The sequence below is a fragment of the Dromiciops gliroides genome, chromosome 5 (assembly GCF_019393635.1).
Source record: "Dromiciops gliroides isolate mDroGli1 chromosome 5, mDroGli1.pri, whole genome shotgun sequence".
In the NCBI taxonomy this organism is placed as follows: Eukaryota; Metazoa; Chordata; class Mammalia; order Microbiotheria; family Microbiotheriidae; genus Dromiciops; species Dromiciops gliroides.
In genome coordinates, this window is record NC_057865.1 from 91,889,323 (window position 1) to 91,913,049 (window position 23,727).

The window sequence follows — 23,727 nt, forward strand, 5'->3', positions numbered from 1 at the left end:
TCAGAAATCCCAGGTTAAGAATCTCTGCTAAGTCTCTAAGTTTCATAGAGGGTGCCAGGCTATTTTGGTAAAGAACATTTTCTTATCAGAGAGTTTGCTGTGTCAGTGACATTGCAGATTCCATCTATCCCTAACCCACTTTGCTTCATTCTATGTAGACACAGTCCTGCTATCTGTCTGATACCCCGTAGCTCTTCTAAGTCTTGCCTTTTCTCCCATCTTGCAGGTTTCTAATCCAGAACCTTGTCTGAGAGGTGAATGTATATCTGGGATACCTTCCTATCCCAGCACTTTTTTGGGGGGGGGCAATGAGGGTTAAGTGACTTGCACAGGGTCACACAGCTAGTAAGTGTCAAGGGTCTGAGGCCTGATTTGAACTCAGGTCCTCCTGAAGCCAGGGCCGGTGCTTTATCCACTGCAACACCTAGCTGCCCCCCCCCAGCACTTTTATTTGAAGGTCTAGACCCATCTCTCTTCTTTCAGTAGCCCAAGAGCATCCTAGAAAAGTATTTCTATCTACCCATTTCTATCCACCTCCTCAGCCTCTTCCATTCTCTTTCCCTTCTTGGTCCTCTCTTCCTTCCCCTCCATCTTTCCCTTTTCTTCTGTTTTCTCACTTCTCTCTCTCCTTTTCTTTTCTTTGTGTTTTGGCTTCTTTGCTCCTTTCCTCCTCCACTCGCTTCAGTGCTTGGGGCAGGCTGATGTTGTTTTGGGTGGTCTGAGTACTTGTAGGGGTGGGCAAGTCTTTCCCAAATCCTCCCATTTTCCAATTTTTCCCACTTGAAGCATCAAGGTATGGTGGACATAATAACTGGATTTGAAGTCAAAATAACTCGGCTTCCATCTCTATCAGTCAAGTAGAGTCTGATGTCATCTAAGTCGCTTAATGTCTTTATAATTGTTTACTTGTTAGAAAAATTGGACTCAGTCTCTAACAATTCCTATAATTGTTTTTGTGTGTGTGTGTGTGAGTCAATTGGGTTAAGTGACTTGCCCAGGGTCACACAGCTAGTAAGTGTTAAGTGTCTGAGACCAGATTTGAACTCAGGTCCTCCTGAATCCAGGGCCGGTGCTCTATCCACTGTACCACCTAGCTGCCCCATATAGTTCTAAACACTGGGTTTCTAAGCAATTAAATCATCCCTTGTTCCCACTCAGTATCCCTCAGAACCCAAACCCTATAGTTGTGTCCTTCAAGATAGCCTGAGGCCTTCCTTACTTCAGATGGGCTGTTGTTGGGTAAATAATCTGTGACTTGCTTGGTGTGATCTCTGTTTGTTGGGGGAACGGGAAATTCTGGAACCTAAAAGGTCTTAGGTCATGCAGAATTCTGTGGAACCATTTAATATCCTCCAGAAAAGAAGCCAGAGAAAGGCGTGAGCGCCGCCATTGCTAACAGGCGTTTTCTTTTTTGTTGTTCTAGGATCTTAGCTCTTTTGCCATGCCGTTCTTAGATGGAGACCTGGAAAGCTCAGAAAAGCATGCTTCCCGGAAGGTAGGACCATCTCATTCCCAGCTTGTGAGTTTCCTGGTTGGAGGGAGGGAGGCAGGTGTATATGTGTGTGCCCTCAAGTATCAGTCGCACCCTGTGGTCTCATGGCTACAGGATGGGCCCTGCACCTCCACACCCCCTTAAGGATGCTGCTCATGTACCTCTGTATGGCCTGGGACTGATAATTCAGGTGGTAGATTATCCAGGCCTGGTAGTTCTTCTTTCTCCCTTTTGTCACTTACATTGGGGCACTTTATTAGCCGCAGTGTTCAAAGTCAAAAGGAATGAACATTAAATTCACCTCTTTGGTTAAACCCTATTAGCGATCCTGGGCATGAGAGAAAGGTGGTAGTGAATATGAGGTGTGGGTATTATCCGCAGGAGTGATTTAATTAAGAAAACTCTGCCCTCACTCTCACAAAGAACTCAAAGTCAATTTCAACCCTGAAATAGTCCAGATTTTGAGATCTTTTTTTCCCTGTCTTTTGCTGTGACCCTCACTCTTTCTTTCTTTCTTTCTTTCTTTCACATTCCTTTGCTCTCTGTCTTCCTCTCCTCACCTTTCCCTTCTACCTCTGTCTCCCTTTCTCCCTTCTGCCCTCCTTCCTGCTTTGTCTCTCTTCCTGGCTTCCTCTCTTTTTTCATTTCTCTTTTCTTTTGACTTTCTGTGTTCCTGCTCCCGCTCCCATTCTGTGACTTTTTGAACAATTACACTTAATTAGAATAATTTTTTCAAGAGAAGTTTTGTCCAATGCTCATAAATAAGAAATTCTGTGTTAAGTGTTTAATGAAAATGAAATGAAAATGAATGATGGAAACCTCAAACTTTGTCATCTGTTAAACGCCGGTTTTTCTGTCTTGCTATAATGACCTTTCATTTTGAAGGATGTTTGTGTTGTAGATAATTGCTCAAGTCTGGTGTTCAGACATCACAAAATGGTAAATTTCTTTAATTGATGCATTCCACTATTACCTGTAATGGTGGGAATGCTCAGATTTTGTGTACTGTGTTCTAAATTATATTAAATTAAAAGAAAACTATTGCTACTACAAAAAAAAAAAACAACGTTTCCTTTGAGTTTCTCAAAATCCTCCTCGATTTTTCCAGCTTATTTGTAGGCCTAAGAAATTCCCTAGGGCAAAATCACTGGGCCCCAAATCAATTATGAGGTCCTCATCTAGCTAGCAAGGTTCTAATTTTTCCTCCTCCTTAGCTTCTTCATCTCCTTTTCCTAAATTGCTCTTGTCCTCCTCCATCTCCTATTCCCTCTTCTCTCCTCTTTCCTGTCCCTCTCCTTTGTCCCTCTCCTCTCTTGTTCTGCTAGATCAGTGGATAGTGTTCCACTCTCAGAGTCAGGAAGACTCATCTTCCTGAGTGCAAATCTGGCCTCAGACACTCATGTGACCCTGGGCAAGTCACTTACCTTTGCTTGCCTCGGTGTCCTCATCTGTAAAATGAGCTGGAGAAGGAAAAACAAACTACTCCAGTATCTTTGCCAAGAAAACCCCAAATGGGGGTCATGATGTGTCAGACACGACCGAAAGGATCGAACAACAGCAGAATTACTTGAACTCATGTAACTCATCAATGACTCAGAGATGCCATCTGGGGTATGAGTTTGGAGACATAAATCTGAGTCAGAGCGGGCTTTGGTGGAGGATTAGGAGGGGAAACAAAGCAGCTGTTTTCCACGCTGTGTGACAGGGCTGGCAAAGGAGGCCTGTGTTTCTCTCCTCCAGTGGAAAAGTGAGTTTGTGACAGGAAGCTGGGGATGGAGCAGTTATCCCAAAGCCTATTATTCCCCTGACCTGCAGACACCTGTCTGGAGTAAATTGAGGAGTGTGGTCTGAACCTGAAGATACCAAAATAATCAGACAAGTTGCCTTGAAATGTGATTCTTTTGCTCTGAATGCCTGTAGGAGCTGGAATCACCAAGAGTAACAATATGAGTAATGGTAAATATTGTTCAGAGGAAGTTAGTCTTTGCTCTGAGGATTTTAATTAAATATAATTGAATCAAACTAATTAATTAATACAGGCCTGTGGGGCTCTTTTCTTCTCCCCCTTTATCTTCTCTCCCTGCCAAGAGTAGTTGGCTTCACTTTAACCAGCCTTATTAGTAGCTCTTGCAGCCTAACTAGATGAGAACCTCAAAACGGGGCCCAATGATTTTGCCTCAGGAATTTCCTGGGTCTATAAAGAAGTGGGGAAAAGTGGAGGAGGATTTCGGTGCTTAAAGGAAAATATTTCAAAGAAACTCAAAGGGAAATCTGGCTCAAGGACTAAGATCATAAGATGATCATTACCATCAGGGAACATTTACTGAGTACCTACTTCATGTTCAACAAGGTGCTTGGCACTACCCCTGCCTTCCACGAACCTATGATGCAGTTGGAGAGAGATCTGTGACCTAGAAGGGATTCAAGGGCAGGGCACATGTTGATTTTAACTATATTGAACTAACCTGTTTGTACTGACATCTAAATGTGTGTTTCTTTCCACAAAGATTTGTGAATCCTGACACATATTCCTTGAACAAGGGGATGTTTTGTATAATATAGATGGGGGAAGGGGTGGAAGGTGAGGATGGGTTTGAAGATGCCTTGTAAGGATAATAAATACTCTAGGAGCAGATGGGAGACCAGGGGTCTTATAGGGAGGGCATTTATCCTAGATAAAGCCCAAGGTCATCCATCTCTAATAACAGCTGCTGTTCTAGAAGGGGGCAGCTCACACCAGCAGGGCTGGAAGAAGCGGATTGCCCCTGGCTATTGAGTTTGGTAATCTCAATATTTGATCCTGCACTTTGTATATCTTTCTTTCCCTAGAAAATTTTGTTTACTTTCATTCCTGACGTTGCCTGAGCCTTTCTCAAGTGCTTCCAGACTCCCTTAGGCATCTCTTTTACCTCTCTGAATTTTGATTTGTAATGGAGCTTGCTAGAAGGAGGTTAACCAACCCCCAATCTCAACAAACTGTAATTAAACCTGCCGTACCCTAGACCTGTCGAAGGCCAGGACTCCTGGGAACTTTAAGTCTTGGACACAGAGTAGCAGCAAAGCTGAACTCCATAAAATCACACAGACACACACACACACACACACACACACACGTATACACACATGTTCTTCCTCAGTCATGTCTGAGTCTTTGTGACCCCATTTGAGGTTTTCTTGGCAAAGATACTGGAGTAGTTTGCCATTTCCTTCTCCAGTTCATTTTACAGATGAAGAAACAAAGGCAAACAGGGTTAAGTGACTTGCCTAGGGTTACATAGTTGGTGTCTGAGGTAGGATTTGAACTCAGGAAAATGAGTCTTCCTGATTCCAGGTGCAGCATTCTATCCACTGTGCCACCTAGCTGCCCCATATATTTGCTTGAAAAAGCATGAGGTTTAATGGGAACTATCAGATTATAAAAGAAATAACTTACTAAATGACCTAGAAATCAATCAGAATTTACTCCTACAGAATAAAAAGAGCACCATTAACAATAAACCTAAACATATAAGACTCATAATTATTCCATATCTGTCCTGGACCCAATAGGTGCTGCCCGGACATGAGGCCATATGGATTTGCCAACTCCTAGAGAAACACGCATATATGTACACACACTTTTGATTGCTTCTCCACCCATAGGAAGTGTTTTTCTACCTGAGTTCACAGAGAAGTTTAGGGGGAAGAAGGTGCACTTTAGCTCCCCTGCTGCTCTTTCACCCACTGAAGAGAAATCCAGAATCAAGAGAGTTCAGGCTATTGTTGTGCCATGTCCAACCAGAAACAGAGAAGGAACAAGGCCAGGAATAAACACGCCAGAAGACCTGGATGAAGCTTCCTATATCCAGTCAAGTCAGGTTTCAAGTCGGGTCTCCCAGCCTACTCTTGGGTTCATCTTCAAGGGTGCTGCCACCTCCTATCGTAAGCTCCACCACTTAATGCACAGAAAGAGACCTCCTTCCATCTCTAGTCCACATGACTTGTTAGAGAAGGGACAGGCTGCCAACCCTTCCCTATTCAAACATGTAGAGGATACCATTGTCAATTATGACAGTATCAAGATTCTGAGCTCCAAGGAGGCCTCTCTGGTTGTTTAGTCTTATGGCTCTGCATATCCTTATATGTATTTGGTTCTGTATTTCTGGTATTTTCAATAGATCTCCCTCATTTCCTCAGATTTTCTTTTTTTTTCTTTTCTTTTTTTTTAAAGTAATAAACATTTGTATTTATGGTTTTGCGTTCCGATTTTTATCCCTCCTTCCCTCTCCCTCCCCCATCCCTAAGGAGGTAAAACATTACCATATTAGTCATTTTGTACAAGAAAACTTGAATAAAAGAAAAAAATGAAAGAAAGTGAAAAATAGCATGCTTCAGTCTGTGTTCCATCAATATCAGTTCTTTCTTTGGAGGTAGATAGTATGTTTCATCAATAGTCCTTTGGGATTGTCTTGGATCATTGTATTGTTGAGAATAGTTGTCATTCACAGTTCTTCATCAAACAATATTGCTATCTCTGCACAGCATTCCCTTGGTTTTGCTCACTTCACTATACATCAGTTCATACAAGTCTTTCTGGGCTTTTCTGAAATCATCCTGCTTGTCATTTCTTACAGCACAATACCCTAAAATTTTCAAGGTAGATTCTTACCATGGATGGCAACCCAGTTCCTGCCCACTTCTGGCTCCAGCCTGGGTGAAGCCAAGTGAGACAGAATAGTGACAAGCCTTCTTATTTTTTTTATTTTAATAAACATTTTTATTTAATGTTTTAAGTTCCACATCCTGTCCCTCCTTCCTTTCCTCCCCCACCCACCCCCCCACCTGAGGTGGTAAGCCATCAGATATAGGTTATAAATATGCAATTATGTAAAACATTGCCATATTAGTCATTTTGTATAAGAAAACTCAAATAAAATTTAAAAATGAATGAAAGTGGAAAAAACAGCATGCTTCAGTCTGTGATCAATCATTATCAGTTCTTTCTTTGGAGGTGGATAACCTACTTCATCATTAGTCCTTTGGAATTGTTTTGGATCATTGTATTGTTGAGAATAGATAAGTCATTCACAGTTCTTCATCAAACAGTATTGCTGTCACTGTGCACAACATTCTCCCATTTCTGCTCACTTCACTATGCATCAGTTCATGTAAGTCTTTCCAGACCTTTCTGAAATACTCCTGGACAAGCTTTCTTATGACTTCCGAGATCCTTATGTCTGGATTAGCTGTCCTTGTTCCCTCCCATCCTTAAAGAGATGTCTCCTGGTCAACTCTTAAGCCAGGATGAACCCTTAAGGAACTTATAATATCCTTGGGAATACAAGATAAACCAATGTATGAAAGATTTAAAGATGATTTTTCAAAGCAGTGAAAACCAGGGCAAATTGTAGGCATGTGTGCTAAGGGAGATTTGTGGTACAGGCATACCTTGGTGATATTGTAGACCATCACAATAGAGTGAATATCACAATAGAGCGAGTCACACGAATTTTTTGGTTTCCTGGTGCATCTAAGTTATGTTTACACTATACTGTAGTCTATTGAGTCTGTAGTAGTATTATGTCTAAAAACATGTACATACCTTAATTAAAATATTTTATTGCTACAAAATGCTAACCATCATCTAAGCTTTTAGTGAGTCATGATCCTTTTGATGTTGATGGCTGTTGACTGAAGGGGGCTGCAGCAATTTCTTAAAATAAGACAATAATGAAGTTTGCTGCATTGATTGATCTTCCTTTTATTTGAACACTTGGAGACCATTGTAGGGTCAATTATTGGCCTAACTTCAGTGATATTGTGTCTTGGGGAATAGGGAGACCCAAGGAGAGGGAGAGAGACCAGGAACGGCAGATTGGTGGAGCAAACACACACAACATATATTGATAAAGTTCTCCATGTTATAGTGGGTTTGTGGTGCCCCAAGACAATTACAATAGTAACATCAAAGATCACTGACCACAGATCACCATGACAACTATAATAATAATGAAAGTTTGAAATTTTGCAAGGAGTACCGAAATGTAACATAGAGACACAATATGAGCATGTTCTGCTAGAAAAATGGCACTGGTAGATTTGCTCAACAAAGGGTTGCCATAAATCTTAGCTTTGTAAAAATGCAGTATCTTCGGAGCCCAGTAAAGCAAAGGGCAATAAAACGAGATGTGTCTATAAAGGGGTGGTGCTTTTCTAGGGTGTGTCAGTAGGGGAAAATTACATGAACAAATCCATTTATCTCCACATTCCACCTCCACTTTACAATTTATGAAAAACAATCCTTTTTTTCCTTAGAAATGCAGACAAACCTCTGATACCTTTGTTCACACAGTTCCTTCCTCCTCCACACCTGAAAGATTTTCTTCCCACTTCTAGATCTATGTGAATACTCATTCTTCAAGACTCAGCTCAACATTTTTCTCTGCAATGAAGCCTTGCCTGTCCCCACTTTCCAGCCCAATAATAAAGGGTAATGCCTTTCTTTGAATACATATGGTGTTTATTATTCAGATTGCTCATACTGTTAACTTAAATTTTTGTGAGCTTATAATCAATCAATAAACATTTATTAAATACCTACTACGTGCCATGCACATAGAGGCGGCAAGTTGGCTCAGTGAATAGAGCACTGGACCTGGAGTCAGGAACACCTGGGTTCAAATCTGGCCTTAGACACTTACTAGCTATGTGACCCTGGGCAAGTTACTTAAGCTCTGTTTGCCTTGATTGACTGAAGGAAAAGGCAAACCAGTCCAGTATCTTTGTCAAAAAAAAACCCATGGACATTATTGGCGTGCTCTGGTCCACAGGGTCCTGAAGAATGGGACACAACTGAATAACAAATATTCCAAGAGCTGTGCTAAGTGATGGGAATACAAGAAGAAATTAAAAACAACCTTTTCCCCCAAGGAACTTGCAGTCTCAAAGTTGGATTAGCCTCTCTTATAGTTGAACTGGAATCTCTTCCATATCGCAGTGTATCATGCTTCGTAGGTGTAAACACTTATTGAGTGGTTAGGACATATAACCCAGAGTAGATCTACTAAATAATAACACTTGGTTGCCTGAATTAAATGTAGGAACTCAGGTAACTAACTATATTTTAGTTTAATTCATCTGTGCTTATATCTGTAGTTTCTTAATTTTCCAGTGTTTCACTACCTTCCTTTTTCTTTTTCACCTTTTCTTTTTCTCCCTCTTGTACCTATTTCCTCATCAGTAATAACAGACAGGTAGACTTTCTGTGCTCTAAAGGCCCTTCCATCTCTAAAATTCTTCTTTTCCATTCTTCTCTAGCATTTTACCCTTTTCTCTCATTTCCCAAGCGAATGTCTCCTCTTTTGCCCTCTTTCTTCACACTTGCTTTGTTTTTCTTATACATGGCCTTTCCCACATTTCTTAGTGTTCTCTGTATGGTTCTCTATGTTTTTGATGAGGATCTGCCATTCTCTTTGGCCTATCTGGCACCCCTCCTCATAGTCAACCTAATGCACATATTTTCTTCATAGAATTCATCTGTGTCTATCCCCAAGTCTTGAACTAGCCACATCCTAAAATTATAACAGTTTTCCTATAGTGGAGAAAATAAATTGCCAGAATTTCAAGGTCCCCACTTAACCAGCAGCTCTTGTGGGATTCTTGTCCTAGCCCCTGTCTTCTCTTGCCCCTTGTCCTCCTTGGTTCCTGGCAATAAACTTTGCTCCTGACTTCATTGTCAATCTGTGTGTTCCTGCCTCATTAACTGTTTTATAAACCCTAGGTCAATCTGGCTTCCTTGTGCTTTCTGGATTGAGATAGCCCCATTGGCCCCTCCGATTTTGTTCGTGCTTTCCTTGTCCATTAGTTGTCTATCTTACTTACTATTCTTCCTAAACCTTTGAGTGCTGATGGGGGCGGGGGAGATCACAAAATTATGCTGACCAGGTCCATCACAGATATATTCTGTCCAATATTAAATGGGTCCTCATTGCTATATAATAATCTTTTTTTCATTTCTTCTTTACTTATCACATTGCCTACAGAGGCTGTGATTAAGTCATAAGGCCCCAGCAACTCTGGAGAAAATGACCTTACTAAAAAGTTTGAGATAATCCAGTTCTAGCTCCTCCAAATCCCCCCCCCCACCTCAAAACTTTTTGGTCTTTTTTCTCTCTGTTTTCCTTCTCTTTAGTTCCAGTGAGTGAGTTATCCTTTATTCTTTCCATGTATAACTCCCTCATCTATGGTCTTTGTTTATTTTTCTTTTATTTTTTCTTTTAATTTTTTGTGTGTTCTTATCTTTTTTTCTGCATTAGTCATGTTATAAGAGAAAAAATCAGAGCAATGAGGAAAAACCTCAAAATAGAAAAACAACAGCACCAAAAACAAAAGAAATAGTATGGTTCGATCAGCATCCATATTCCACAGTTCTTTTTTCCTGGATTTGGAGATCCTCTTCCATCATGAGTCCCCTGGAACTCCTCTGTACCATTGCATTGGTGAGAAGAATCTAGTCTATCTATCACAGTAGATCAACACGCAATGTTGATGATACTGTGTACAATGTTCTTCTGGTCCTGCTCATCTCACTCATCATCAGCCCATGCAAGACCCTCCAGGTTTCTCTGAACTCCTCCTGCTCATCGTTTCTTACAGCACAATAGTATTCCATTGTATTCATATACCACAACTTGTCCAGCCATTCCCCAATTGATGGACATCCCCTCAACTTCCAATTCCTTGCCCACACTGTTTTCTTTTATTAACATTTTTATTTCAAGTTTTGAGTTTCAAATTCCATTCTTCCCTCCTTCTTTCCTTCCTTTCCCCCACTCCCTGGGACAGTAATTTTCAAAACTTTCGTACCACTGATTATCCCTTTTCTTTCATTCATCTTCAGATCTCTCCATCTCTAAGACTCCTCCATCCTTTATAACAGTAGTCAGGTCTACCTAATCCCAAACAAACAAGCCATAAAAACACCTTTTACTGACTGTAACTTTTGATCAAGTTATCCCATCTTTCCTCACCACTTTTAAACTTCTAGGAAGAGAAGTGGACTGCACTCCTTGTTTCAATTTCCTCATCAATCATTCACTTCTCAACCTTCTGCAGTCTGACTTCTGCCTCTATCACTCCACTGAATTTTCTTGCTCCGAGGTCACCAGTGATGTCCCAATTGCCCGACAAGTCAATCAACAAGCATTTAATAAATGCTTGCTATATTCCAGGTAGTGTGCTCTGTGGTGCTTATACAAAGGCAAAAGTGAAGCTAGCAGTACCCAGTGTCAAGAAGCTTACATTCAAATGGGAGAAGTTGGAAGCCAATGTACAGATTTAGTTATAGACAAGATACAGTATGCTGTAAATAGGAGATAATCTTAAGCAGGGAAGGCATCAGCAGCCAGGGGGACTGTAAAAAGTCTGCTCAGAAGGTCAGCCTCACTCTCTTGAGCTGAGTCTTGAAGGAAATCAGCAATTCCAAAAGGCTCAGGTGAGGAGGGAAAGGGATGGCAGATAGCTGGTGCAAAGACAGTTGGGAAATGGGATTGTGGGAAGTATGTGATGGTGTGGCTGGGCCATCATTCCTCATCTCTCAGCAGCATTTGACATTGCTGGCCATCCCCATGTTGATCATTTCTGGTCCCTTGGCTTCTGTTACACCACTCTCTCCTCCTTTATGCCTCTCTGACCCCGCTCCAGCTCACTGGCTTCTTTTCTGTCCTCAGGCCATTTGCATGTCATATACCACCCTCATCTCCAACTCAGGATATCCCCAAACTGAACTTATTATTTCCCTTTCAAAACCATCCCTTCTACCTTTCCTGTTTATGTTGAATGCAGCAGCATCCTCCCCGTCACCCAGGTAAGTCGTTGTCTTTTCTTTCCCTCTGTCTTCCTACTTCTAATCGGGTCCCAAGTCCTATAGTTGTTTCTCTGCAGTATCTCTCCCATCTGCCCATCTTGTCACCACCCTCTTATTAACTTATTAACTTCTTGTCTAGGGTGCATGGAAGGGAGGACTAACACCTCTGGTGTGTGGGCTTGTGAACCCTTTTCAGGGCTGCTCATCCACCTTTGGTGTCCACCCTCACCCAGCTCTCCCCTGTGGCTCCAAGAAGCTGTAGCATGCACAGCAACCACAAAGCTATCTCAGCAGATGGTCTAAACCAGGTTGAGGGTAACCAAGATGCCTCAAACCTGATGGTGAGTTAAGGAGATATTTATTCCAAGCGTGTGAATATTTCCCTTGTGGAATGGGCAGGTGAGAATAATTTGTTCCAATGGTGGCTGAAGCAGGTGCTCTGATACACTAACAGCTTAGTGAGACATCAAAGATGCCAAGGTTGGGGCAGCTAGGTGGCACAGTGGATAAAGCACTGGCCCTGGATTCAGGAGGACCTGAGTTCAAATCAGGCCTCAGACACTTGAAACTTACTGGCTATGTGACCCTGGGCAAGTCACTTAACCCTCATTGCCCCACAAAACAACAAAACAAAACATAACATAACAACAACAAAAAACAAAGAAGCCAAGGTCATCCATGGCATCCCGGGCCTTTGACAGTCAGCCCTGACTTTTGTCTTGCCACTGAACTATAATGACATCACTCCATGATGTCACTGGTATAATAACAACTTCTCATCTAGGGTATTTTAATCACTTCCTAACTTCTTTCCTTGTCACTAATATCTCCCGTCCCCAATACAACCTTTATACCACTGCCAAAGTACTATTTCTACTGGGCAGGTCTAATCATGTCACTCCCTATTGCCTACTAACATGCAAACTCTTTAGTCTGGGCTTTCAAGGCCTTTCATAATCTGACTCTGGGCCCCATTTCCAGCCTTATCTCACATTCCTCTCTTTCACACACTGTATTACAACCCAAGTGAACCACTGCCTCAATTTTCTATCTGGGTCCGCAGTCCTTAGCACAGTGCCTAGCATATAGTAAGTACTTAATCTATGTTTTCTTGGCTCATTCCATTCTACCATTACCATTTGGAATCCTTTTTGTCTTTGTACATTGTGACTTTGGGGCTGTAGCCCAACATCTTTATCTTTGTTCTCCCCTATCTTGTCTTATAGGTTGAAGAGTTAGGCAGGAAGGGTGTGGTTTAAATGTATGTATGTATATGTGTATATTCATATATGGATATGTGTTTAATTATAGCCTCCTCTAGGGCAGGTGGGCAAGGAGGGAGAAAAAAATTAAAAGTGCACAGCAGAGAACAAAAGAAAACTTAGAAGGAAACACAAAAAAGCAGGGTATCTTTGAAAACAATGCATAGTATTTATTGCATAGTTTAAAAAAGTAAACAGTCTGAAATGGAAATTCATAGTTTTATATTGAATTCTCCCTTTATGTTCTTCTGTGTACATGGAAATGTTCTTTTATTCTCTTGTTGTTTGTCCATTGTACTCAAAGAGTATTTCAGTTTTTAAAATGAATAACAATTTAAAAAAAGGGGGGGGTAACTAGGTGGCGCAGTGGATAGAGCACTGACCCTGGATTCAGGAGGACCTGAGTTCAAATCCGGCCTCAGACACTTGACACTTACTAGCTGTGTGACCCTGGGCAAGTCACTTAACCCTCATTGCCCTGCCAAAAAAAAAAAAAAAGGAAAGAAAGAAAAGAAAAGAAGAAAAAAGGAAGGGTAATTATAAGTCAACTATTTAGGGTACAAAGCCTACTTTAGCACATTGGAGGAAAATTTGAAAAACAAACTATATATTCCAATTCAATCCAACAAGGACTTTTTAAGTGCCTACTATTAGCAAGAGTGAGAGGCTCCCCTAATCTCTCCCATCTGCCCCTCCTGTCACCACCCTCTTTTAGGGCCTTATTACTTCTTGTCTAGTGTAATTTAAAAGCTTCCTAACTGATTTGCTTGTCTCTAATCTCTCACTTCACCAGTATATCTTATACTACTGCCAAAGTGCTATTTAATAGAAAGAGAGCTAGCCTTAGAATTCTGAAGATCCATATTCAAGTCTTGTCTCTGACACTTATTGTCTGTGGACCCCTGAGCAAGTCTCAGAACCTCTCAGTGCCACAGGCAACATTCTAAGACTCTCCATTGCAGAGAAGGTGCTGATCCACATTGGGAGAGGGTGTTCCTCAAGGCTATTGCTATATACAGCAATGAAATCACAGGTCCAGTTAAAAACAAAAATGAGGCAGGTCCCGTTGTGTGGTAAGTGCTGTTAATGGTAGCACTATTAGGCAAGGGGTCTTTCCATCAAGGGAGCCCCTTCTTTCTGGCAGAAGTAGGGGCGGGGGCAGAGGGGGGATAGGGGAGATGTTGAAGGCCAGAGTAGGCAGACACAGCTAGGTTTAGGGCAGGAACAAAAACTCATGGGGCAGCTAGATGGCGCAGTGGATAAAGCACTGGCCCTGGATTCAGGAGTACCTGAGTTCAAATCCGGCCTCAGACACTTAACACTTACTAGCTGTGTGACCCTGGGCAAGTCACTTAACCCCAATCGCCTCACAAAAAAAAGAAGAAGAAGAAGAAAAACTCATTCAGAGACAAGCTAGGGTTCTGAAGTAGCAGTGGAGGAAGAATAAGACAGGAAAGAGCACAAAGCTGCCGATAAAATGATAATCTGCCATACATATTAAGCTTGTGCTTCAATATAGCATCCTCTTAACAGTGGGTCACACTTCTGTTTCTTTTTTTTTTGGGGGGGTGAGGCAATTGGGGTTAAGTGACTTGCCCAGGGTCACACAGCTAGTAAGTGTTAAATGTCTGAGGTCGAATTTGAACTCAGGTCCTCCTGAATCCAGGGCCAGTGCTCTAACACACTTCTGTTTCTTAAAGGATCTATTTTCTATCAGGATCCCCTGTTGGTTGGTATAGCTTAATCCAGAAGTCTGAGTTTTTCAGTTTTTATTTGTTTCATCTTCGAGTGAGTTAGAGTATCTCTCAACCCCAATTTTTGTACTAAGGGACATCAGGGTTCTTTTTGCCCATATACCATGTTCAAGGCTCAGGTCTTAAGTTGAAACTGTTTCCCATAGTTTCTCTCTCCTCACCTCAGCCTTTGGGAAGCCTTTCCTAATCCCCTCCCAATTTGTTCATTCCCTCCCAAAGCTATCTTGTATTCATTTTGTATGCCTTGAATATGTACTTATCTTTATGATGTTTTTGCACATTAGATTGTAAACTGCCTGAGGGCAGGGACTTTCACTTTTGTCTTTGTGTCCCCTCAGTTTAGCTCAGTGCTTAGTAAGTGCTTAATTATTGCTTGTTGATTGAAGTACTAAAATAACCTCTCTGAGCTCAAACTTGGGTCCTCCTGACTGCAGGTCCAGTGCTGGTTCCCCTACACCACCAAGCAAACCCACACCAGACAGCAATAGGCGTGATGTTATTACTCTTTGGCCATTGTAGCAGGAGAACAAGGTTTTCCTCATGCCCCCACTCCAGTGCTCTGCCTCTCACTGTGCCTGCAGAAACAGTGTCACTACTAGCTCTTCTGAAAGGATGAGGAACAAAAGCCCAACTCAAACTGCCAGCCTTCCATTAGCTTCCATGTAGTCAAGCAAACTCTTTTGCTCTTCTTAGTTCTTTTGTTCCTCAGAAACCAGGAAATCATCCAATTAAGTTTATCAAAGCCCTCTCTCCCCGCAGCTCACAGCCAGTGCAGAAATCAGCAGTACCCTTGGAATCGTCCATTGCCATTAATTACATTTGCCCTTCCCAGCAAACAGTGAAAGAATATTTTTCTTTGAAAATCTACCCTAATTTTCTTATCCTAAAACAGTATAATGAAGCCCAGGGAGATTTCTATAAGAGAATGTTACACTGGGGCCTAGTTTCAGCTAGACTGGGGCTGTTTTCAGTGAAAAGGGAGAACAGCAGGGTAGTAGCTTAATTGTTCTTATCAATTTCTACTTTCATGCATTCACGTTTTACCTTTCTCCCTTGGTTTTTATTTCCTAATACCCAGTTGTTTTCTGCAGAGAATTCTGATTTCTTCTTTCCTTTGAATTCCATTCTGTTGAGAATCCTGGTGTTTGCCTGTTAGGTCAAGTCCAAACTTATTAGTCTGGCATTCAAGGCCATTTTTAAAAAGAGTATTTTATATTTTTCCAATTATATGTAAAGTCCATTTTTAACATTATTTATGTTAGAAGAAACACCCAAAGGAAAAAAAAAACAAGAAAAAAAAAGTGAAAATAGTATGCTTCAATCTGCATTCAGACTCCATCAGTTCTTTCTCTGGAGGTAGATAGCATTTTTCATCATGAGTCCTTTGGAACTGTCTTGGATCATTGTATTGCTGAGAAGAACTAAGTTGTTCATGATTGATTATTGTACAGTATTGTTGTTACTGTGTACAATGTTCTCCTGGTTCTGCTCACTTCATTTTGCATCAGTTCATGTAAGTCTTTATGGGTTTTTCAAGACCATTTTCAAGATTACATCCTTCTCCCCCACAGAAGTCCTGGTGATATACTTTATGTCCCTCAAACATGCCATATGTATTTTCCTACCTACCCACCTTTGCCCATATGCCTTCCCTCTTCCTGAAATTTATGTCCTACCCTATCACAGCATATTAAAATCCTGCTTATCTTTGAACGTCCATCTCAAATGCCACCTATTCTCTGAAGCTTTTCCTGATTTCCCTAGCCAGAATCTATCCTCCCTCCTTTGTACTCATGTGTGAATTATTATCTGTTCAACTCATGCTGTGTATTATTCACGTGCCTTTTCCATCTCCCCAACTAGACTAAAATTTCCTTAATCTTTGGATCTCAGACTGAATTCAGCAGGAGGCCTTGCTCAGAGTTGGTGTACAACACTTTGAATGAGTGAATGAATGAATGAATGAATGAATGAATGAATGATTCCAACTGTGCCCTTTGGTGGAACAAAGGTAGGGAGAGAGATTGCATCGAGATGGTGAAAAGAACACAATTAGAGATGGAAAAATTCTCTTGGGTCAGCCAAAGAAGATGTGTGTGTTTGTGTGTTATTGTTTAGATGACAAAATTTTTTCAGCCCACAAGATTGGCTTCTCTTATATTTACTGGTGCCATCTGACCCTCTCTTCTTCTCAGCAGTCCTCCCTTTCTGCCATTCCTCAGATCATTAAGTCACAGGAACAGAAACATCTTGTCTATAGTACACACACTAAGAGTCCTAACACTACTATATAATCCTTATTTGTTTTACAAACACTTAGTAACAGGTCAGCTAGGTGGCACTGGCCCTGGATTCAGGAGGACCTGAGTTCAAATCCGGCCTCAGACACTTGACACTAGCTGTGTGACCCTGGGCAAGTCACTTAACCCTTGTTGCCCCACAAAAAACAAAACAAAACAAGACAAACACTTAGTAAGCTCCTGCTTCATTCATAGCCTGTATAAGCCACTAGGCCTGGGTGCTGAGGTATAGGGCATATGGAATAGGATGAAATACAAGAATAAATAGAAGGGTTTTTTTCTTGCCTCAAAGTGTTTACATGAGCATATTTAAAAGTGGGGGCATGGGGGCAGCTAGGTGACACAGTGAATAAAGCATCGGCCCTGGATTCAGGAGGACTTGAGTTCAAATCCAGCCTTGGACACGACATTTACTAGCTGGGCAAGTCACTTAGCCCCCAGTGCCTCTCAGAAAGAAAGAAAGGAAGGAAGGAAGGAAGGAAGGAAGGAAGGAAGGAAGGAAGGAAGGAAGGAAGGAAGGAAGGAAGGAAGGAAGGAAGGAAGGAAGGAAGGAAGAGTAGGGGTATGTACTGGAAGGGAATGGCAAGGAGAGCCAGTATTTAAGATGTTGCTGCCTAATTTTTACTCCTTGCCTGATTTCCTTTAGCCCTGAGGCTCAAGGTCATGCGATCATTTCCATGCCTGCCTTAGTTTACCTCCTATTGGCAAATTAACTGTTCTTTCAATCTAATCAGCCAATCAGTAAGCAGTTATCAAGTACCTACTCTGTGCCAGGCACTTGGGATTCAAAGATCCCTGCTCTCAAGGAGTTCATTAGAAGAGATGATGTGTGTGTATGTAAGAATATGCAGAATAAATATAAAATGAATGCGTGATAACGTAGTGAAGGGGGGCACGAGCGGTTGCAGGGATCAGGAAAGGTTTCCTAGTGATTGAGCTGAAATTCATTTTGAAGGAAGGAAGCATTTCATCCAAAGAATGGAGATGGGAGATGAGGAGCAATAGAGCCACTTTGGCTGGAAGAGTATGGGAAGAAGAAGGAGGAGGAGGTGGAGGAGGAGAAATAATGAAGGTGGAGAGAGGTAAGTGAAAGTTAAGTTTAAGTGCTTTGAAAACCAAAGGAGTAGATGTCTTATTCTAGAAGCAGTAGGGAGTCACTACAGTTTATTGAGGAGGGGAGTGACATGGTCAAACCTGCCAAATTACTTTGCAGCCATGTGGAGAATGGCAGGGAGAGACACGAGAGAAGACAATTTAGGAGGACATTGCAGTAGTCTAAATAGTCTGGTGAGGGCTTTGAACTAAGGCAATGACTGTAGAAGAGAATGGAAAAGCACTTATTAAGCAGTTACTGTTTACCAAGAACTGTGTTAAGTGCGGGGAATGTGAATAGAAAAGCCAAGCAGTCCCTGCTCATTGGAGAGTTTAGCTTCTGGGCCAATGGCAAGACTCAAGGATCCTTAGGTTGGACCATTGGGAAGAAGTATGATTTGTTTGGCACTCATATATTGCCTTCTATTGTTGTTTGGCAGTATGTATGTCTGTATGTATGTGTATACAATGTCAGTCTTTCTGTCTCTGTGTCTCTCTGTTCAACTAGACAGTAAGCTTCTAAAGGGTAAGGTCTGTTTCTTATACTTCCTTAACTTCCACAGTGCTTTATCAATTGATTTGATTAGACTTGTTGGTTAAATAATGGATGTGTGGAAATATACAGATTTGTTAGATAAATAGGTTCAAGAATCATGGCTACATTTTAAAGAGATACTGAATGGAGGTCCTTTAAAAAGCCCTGACCCTACGGGAGTGCCAAGTAGGTGACTCTCACTTTGTCTCCCGTGTGGGACGTGGGATGCAGAAGGTCGAACTGTGTGATCTCTAATGTTAATCAATCAATCAGCACTCGTTAAGTGCCTACGTTGTGCCTGTCAGATACATGACAAAAATCAATCTCTCATTTCAAGGGACTTAGGTTCTGCAATTAGGACAGGATGTGGCATATGGTAGACTCCTAAGAAATGTTCGATGATTGATTGAAAATGAAGACAAGTACATACATGAGTGTATAGGGAATATATACAGAATACATACACTCTCATTTTGGCTGTCGAGGCACTAGCAGCTGCATTGATCAGGAAAGGCATTGTCTAAGAGGTGGTGATTTTGTAGGAAATGTAGGAGGAGCTAAGTTTTGCAGGAAATCAGAGATTTTAAGACATAAACGTGGGGGGGGGGGCGGTGCATTCTAGGGATAGGGAACAGAGCCTGTTCAAAGACAAAGAGATGGGAGATAAAATCTGTGCATCCGAGAAACTGGAAGAAGGCTGAAAAGGTAAGTTAGAGGTTAGAGCCAGGTTGTGAAGAATTTTGAATGCCTAACATAGGAGTTAACATTTGATCCTAGAGGCAATAGTGTATTGAGAAGTGACATGGGACCAACCTGCTTTAGGAATATCACTTTGGGATGGTAGATTGGAGGAAGCAGAGAGACTTGAGACAAGGAGACCAATTAAGAGGCTATTGCAGGGGGCAGGTAGGTGGTGCAGTGGATAAAGCATAGGCCCTAGATTCAGGAGGACCTGAGTTCAAATATGACCTCAGACACTTGACACTTACTAGCTGTGTGACCCTGGGCAAGTCACTTAACTCTCATTGCCCCCCCACCCCCCATGAGGCTATTGCAATAGCCCAGGCAAGAGGTAACAAAAGCATCAAATAGATTGGTGGCCATTGCTATGTGACTCTGGGCAAGTCACTTAACCCTCATTACCACCCCCCCCAAATGAGACTATTGCAGTAGCCCAGGCAAGAGGTAACAAAAGCATCAAATAGATTGGTGGCCATTTGAATGGAGAGAAGGTGATAATGCCATTGTTAGGTTATAGGTTTTAGACTCGGAGGTCTTAGAAATGATTTTGTATCACTCTCTCATTTTATAGATGAGAATACCAAGGCATATAGAGGTGAAGGAACCAGCTTGGGGGGGGGTATATAGAAGTGGTTAGTGAGTTCCCTGCCATATCAAGTGTTCCTACAGAAGATGAATTATAATAGTGATTTTCCATATAAGAGGGTTGGAGTAGGTAAACTCTACACTCCCTCAGAACTCTTAGGTTCTATGGTTATACCATGCCCAAAGGCAAGAGTTTAGCGTGGGCTGGAATCATGAAGAAGGGTATTAGATAAAAGATGGAACTTAAAGGAAGGATAAGATATGTAGAAGTGGAGGGGGGCATTCTATTGGGGAGGGGGTTAAAAAGAATTAAATTTGAATAAAAAATTTAATTTCCTTTAATAGATACCTTTGGAGGCACTCATCTATTACAGAACAGGAAGTTTCCCTGTGGGTGATAGTCCTATCAGAGATAAATTAAAGGATTCAGGGTACTTAAAGATCCTAAAGTAATCCAGCTTCTCATTTACAGATTAGGAAACTGAGGTAAAGAAGAGTTAAGTGACTTGTCCAAGGCCACATATTTAGTAAGGAACAGAACCTGTGTTTGAACTCAGGTCCTCTGAGTCTAAATCCATTGCTCTTTCCACTACACTACACTGCCCCCTGTGATGAAATAATGGGATTTAGCAGATACTCAAAGACCCACCTGGAGATTAATCTATACTGATTGAATCAAGTGAGAGTGATTGACTGCTGATTAAGCCTACTTTAAGTTAACTGGATTGTAATCACACCTGGCTATCCCTTAAGAAGGTATTGTTCTCAGAAGCTAGACTGTGAACTCAACTTGAGAACACCTTCAAAGCCAATGGATTTGTATAACGCCAACCAATCATCTTGAAGCAGTGTGTAAGGACCGCCTCTGTTCCAGATCTATAAAAAGCTTCCACAAACAGCTTGCTAGTGTGTTCCTGATTAAAGCAGGCTCGTGGAGGAGGACTTCAGGAAGAACCCAACCAGGCTAGAACTCTAGGCTAGACTGGTGCTAAAGCTTCTGATTTAAGGCGACCACAATTTAGATTTTAAACATCATACCCCTAATGATGCTTGCTGGCACATACCTAAAGTGGTCCCCACTTAGGAAAAGGGGCAGAATAACAATCATGGAAGATTCTTGGCATCTTAAAGAAAAGGGGGACCAGCTGTCTCCCTCAATTCCCCATGAGCCTAACGCTGCTTGGTCCATCAGTAGCCATGCCTAGGCAGGGTTCAGAACACCAAGTGGGTATGGTCTGGGAAAGGTCAAGATTGTGGGATTCCAAGACGGAGTAATTAAATAGGGCAGCTAGGTGGCACAATGGATAGATGGATGTTGGGCCTGGAGTCAGGAAGACTAGAATTCAAATCTGGCCTCAGACACTTACTACCTGTGTGACTCTGGGCAAGTCACTTAACCCTGTTTGCCTTGGTTTCTTCATCTATAAAATGAGCTGGAGAAGGAAATGGCAAACCACTCCCAAGAAAACTCCAAAGGGGGTCACAAAGAATCAGTCTGAATAACAAGAATACCTGCCTTGGCTCGAGAGACGTAATACTCTCTGCTAATTCTCCTTTCCACTCTCCTTACACCTCTCCAACATCTCTTCTTCCTCCTTCCCTGATGCCTCAGTCTTTCTTCTTGACCCCCTGAAGGTGGGTGCTGTCCAAGGTTCTGTCCACTTTGGGCTTAGCCATTCAACCAGTTTTGGATCCCCCTCATTTTATACTATCATCTAATCTCTCTAACTTTCTGTCTGGTTCACAGAAACAGAATGAGAGACTTATTTTTTAGTAAACATCTAGCTAAACTATACCCGTTGCTATCCATGATTGATAAAGAGAAAAATTCTTTCCTCCATTAGATTGTAAGTTCCAAGAAGTCAGGGGCTGTCTTTTGTTTTGTTTCATCTTTTCATCCCCAGCGCTTAGCACCTTACCTGGCACAGGGCTAGTGCTTGATAAATGTTTATTGATTCACTAATTCTTCTCTCATGACCTCGATGAAACACCAAGACCTGGATGTTGAAGAGGAAAATGTCAGGTTATGAGTAAAACTATCCTTCCACTCCTGCAGGGAAGATTGCCTATCTGCATGTAAGATTGTGTGAAGGGAGGCCCTTTTAACTTTCAGTCCTGTTTCCTATTCCAAAGAAAGGGGCCAGTATGAGGAATTACATGTGAATAGAGGTTGGAAGAGGTCAGAAATTATATAGGGGTAAGTGTAGGCTAATAGCACAACTGGTTCACAACAGCAACAATCAAAGCAACTAGCATTTACAAAGTACTTTAAGATTTGCAGGGCAGCTAGGTGGCACAGTGGATAAAGCACCGGCCCTGGATTCAGGAGTACCTGAGTTCAAATCTGACCTCAAACACTTGACACTTACTAGCTGTGTGACCCTGGGCAAGTCACTTAACCCCTTATCGCCTTGCAATTTTATTTTATTTGATCCTCAAAACATGTTGATTACTGTATCACTGGGCCCATTTTGCAAATGAGGAATCTGAGGCTCAGAGAGGTTACATGATACCCAGGTTCACACAGCTGGTAAGGGTCTGAGGTCATGGTTGAATCCATGCCCTACTGACTCCAGTATCCCATGCTCATGCTTCATAGGAGATCACACTAGTCTTTTATTGTCATTCCATATGCCCTGAGAAGTGATCCTAGCCTTTCTTTAATTCTCTCTTTTTTCTCCCAAACCAAAAATTCCTTTCTTTGTTGTCCTCTGCTTTTATCGCTAGACATCTTATGCTGAAGGTTAGAATTCCTTTTATGCTGTTCTTCCAGGACTGCGCCATGCTTTTGTACTCAGCCTCCATTATCCTCCTTTGCTTTCATCTCCTGTTCATGTATTTTCAGAATTGGTTTGATCACTGACTTCCCTGTGGATCTACATTGGCTCTTCTAGGCAACTCTCCTTTTTCCTCCTCATCAGAATTGTTTCTCTTAAAATTCAATTCTTCAGAACATCCCCTCCTTCCTAAGACTGACTTCCCCTTTAGAATTTTAGTCCAGGGGAGCCTACCTACCCTTTCTTTGAGTTCTTTAAGATGTGTTTGCCCCAAATCTGGAGTACATGCTATATAATTATTATTATTACTGCCTACCTTACAGGGTTGTTGTGAAAATAAAAAGGTGTAATCATCTTGAAAGGGGGAAGAGGTTTTAAAAATTGAAAAGGGCAATATGAATACATTATCATTGTTATAATTACATATGACATTTTGATTTGTTGAAAGATCATCAAAGTAGAAGTCATTGGTCAGGCTTTCCCATTCTCCCTATGAACACTTTTTATTAAGTTGGAATCATCATTCAATAGTGTGTCCCTCCATTCCCTCTTTATCCAGCACTTATTTCTGATTATTAGCTCAGATTTTCCTATATTCCTAAACTTGCTTCTGTCGATTGCCAAAACTGCCTCCTTGCTCTCATTTTTTTCTTTTTCTGCAGGGCAATGAGGGTTAAGTGACTTCCCCAGGGTCACAAAGCTAGTAAATGTCAAGTGTCTGAGACTGGATTTGAATTCAGGTCCTCCTGAATCCAGGGCCAGTGCTCTATCCACTGTGCCACCTAGCTGCCCCTCCTTGCTCTCATTTAAACCTCATCAAAAGATGTAATTCTTCTAAAAAGTTTGAAACCTGACTCTCCTACTTAGGATTGTGTGACATTGGGCACATCATTTAATTTCTTTGAGCCTCTATTTCCCCATTTAGATAATGAAGAGATTGTACTCAGTGACCTCTGAGGCTCCTTCCGGCTCTGAATCCAGGATCCTATGGGTCTTCCTAAAGTGACCGATAAATGAGCAAAGGAAGGGAGAGGAAATCATAAGTCTTCTTAATCAGAGCTGAGCACTTTACCCCAATTTATCCCCACCCCCAAATGCACATTAGTGCATAATTATATCCTTAGCATTTATAGCTTTTGATGTGGCCTTGTATTTGGCAGAGAACCTAACATAGTTTCCTAGGGTGGGGCTGGAAAGGGTGCAGATTAAACCAAGATTTATTGGTGTGGTTAGTGGCATTACTTGCTAAATAATCAGGGTTGACCCTGGGCAAAATTATGAAGTCTATTTTTGACTCTCTTATTTTCTCTACCTTTGCCCTTTTCCTGGTACCCCCTCCCACCCA

At 41.7% G+C, this 23,727-nt stretch overlaps 1 protein-coding gene across 10 annotated transcripts in view; it reads left to right on the forward strand.

Annotated features, from left to right (window-relative positions):
- PRKAG2 (protein kinase AMP-activated non-catalytic subunit gamma 2) overlaps positions 1-23,727 on the forward strand; it is a 492,650-nt gene that overhangs the window by 170,582 nt on the left and 298,341 nt on the right. For all 10 annotated transcript variants that reach the window (XR_006353276.1, XM_043966985.1, XM_043966987.1 and 7 more), the window contains one exon: positions 1,424-1,495. Coding sequence is in view for 9 of the 10 variants with exons in the window: in XM_043966985.1 (XP_043822920.1) it covers positions 1,424-1,495 (72 nt within the window). In the remaining variant the exon portion in view is untranslated. The remainder of the gene's footprint in view (positions 1-1,423; positions 1,496-23,727) is intronic.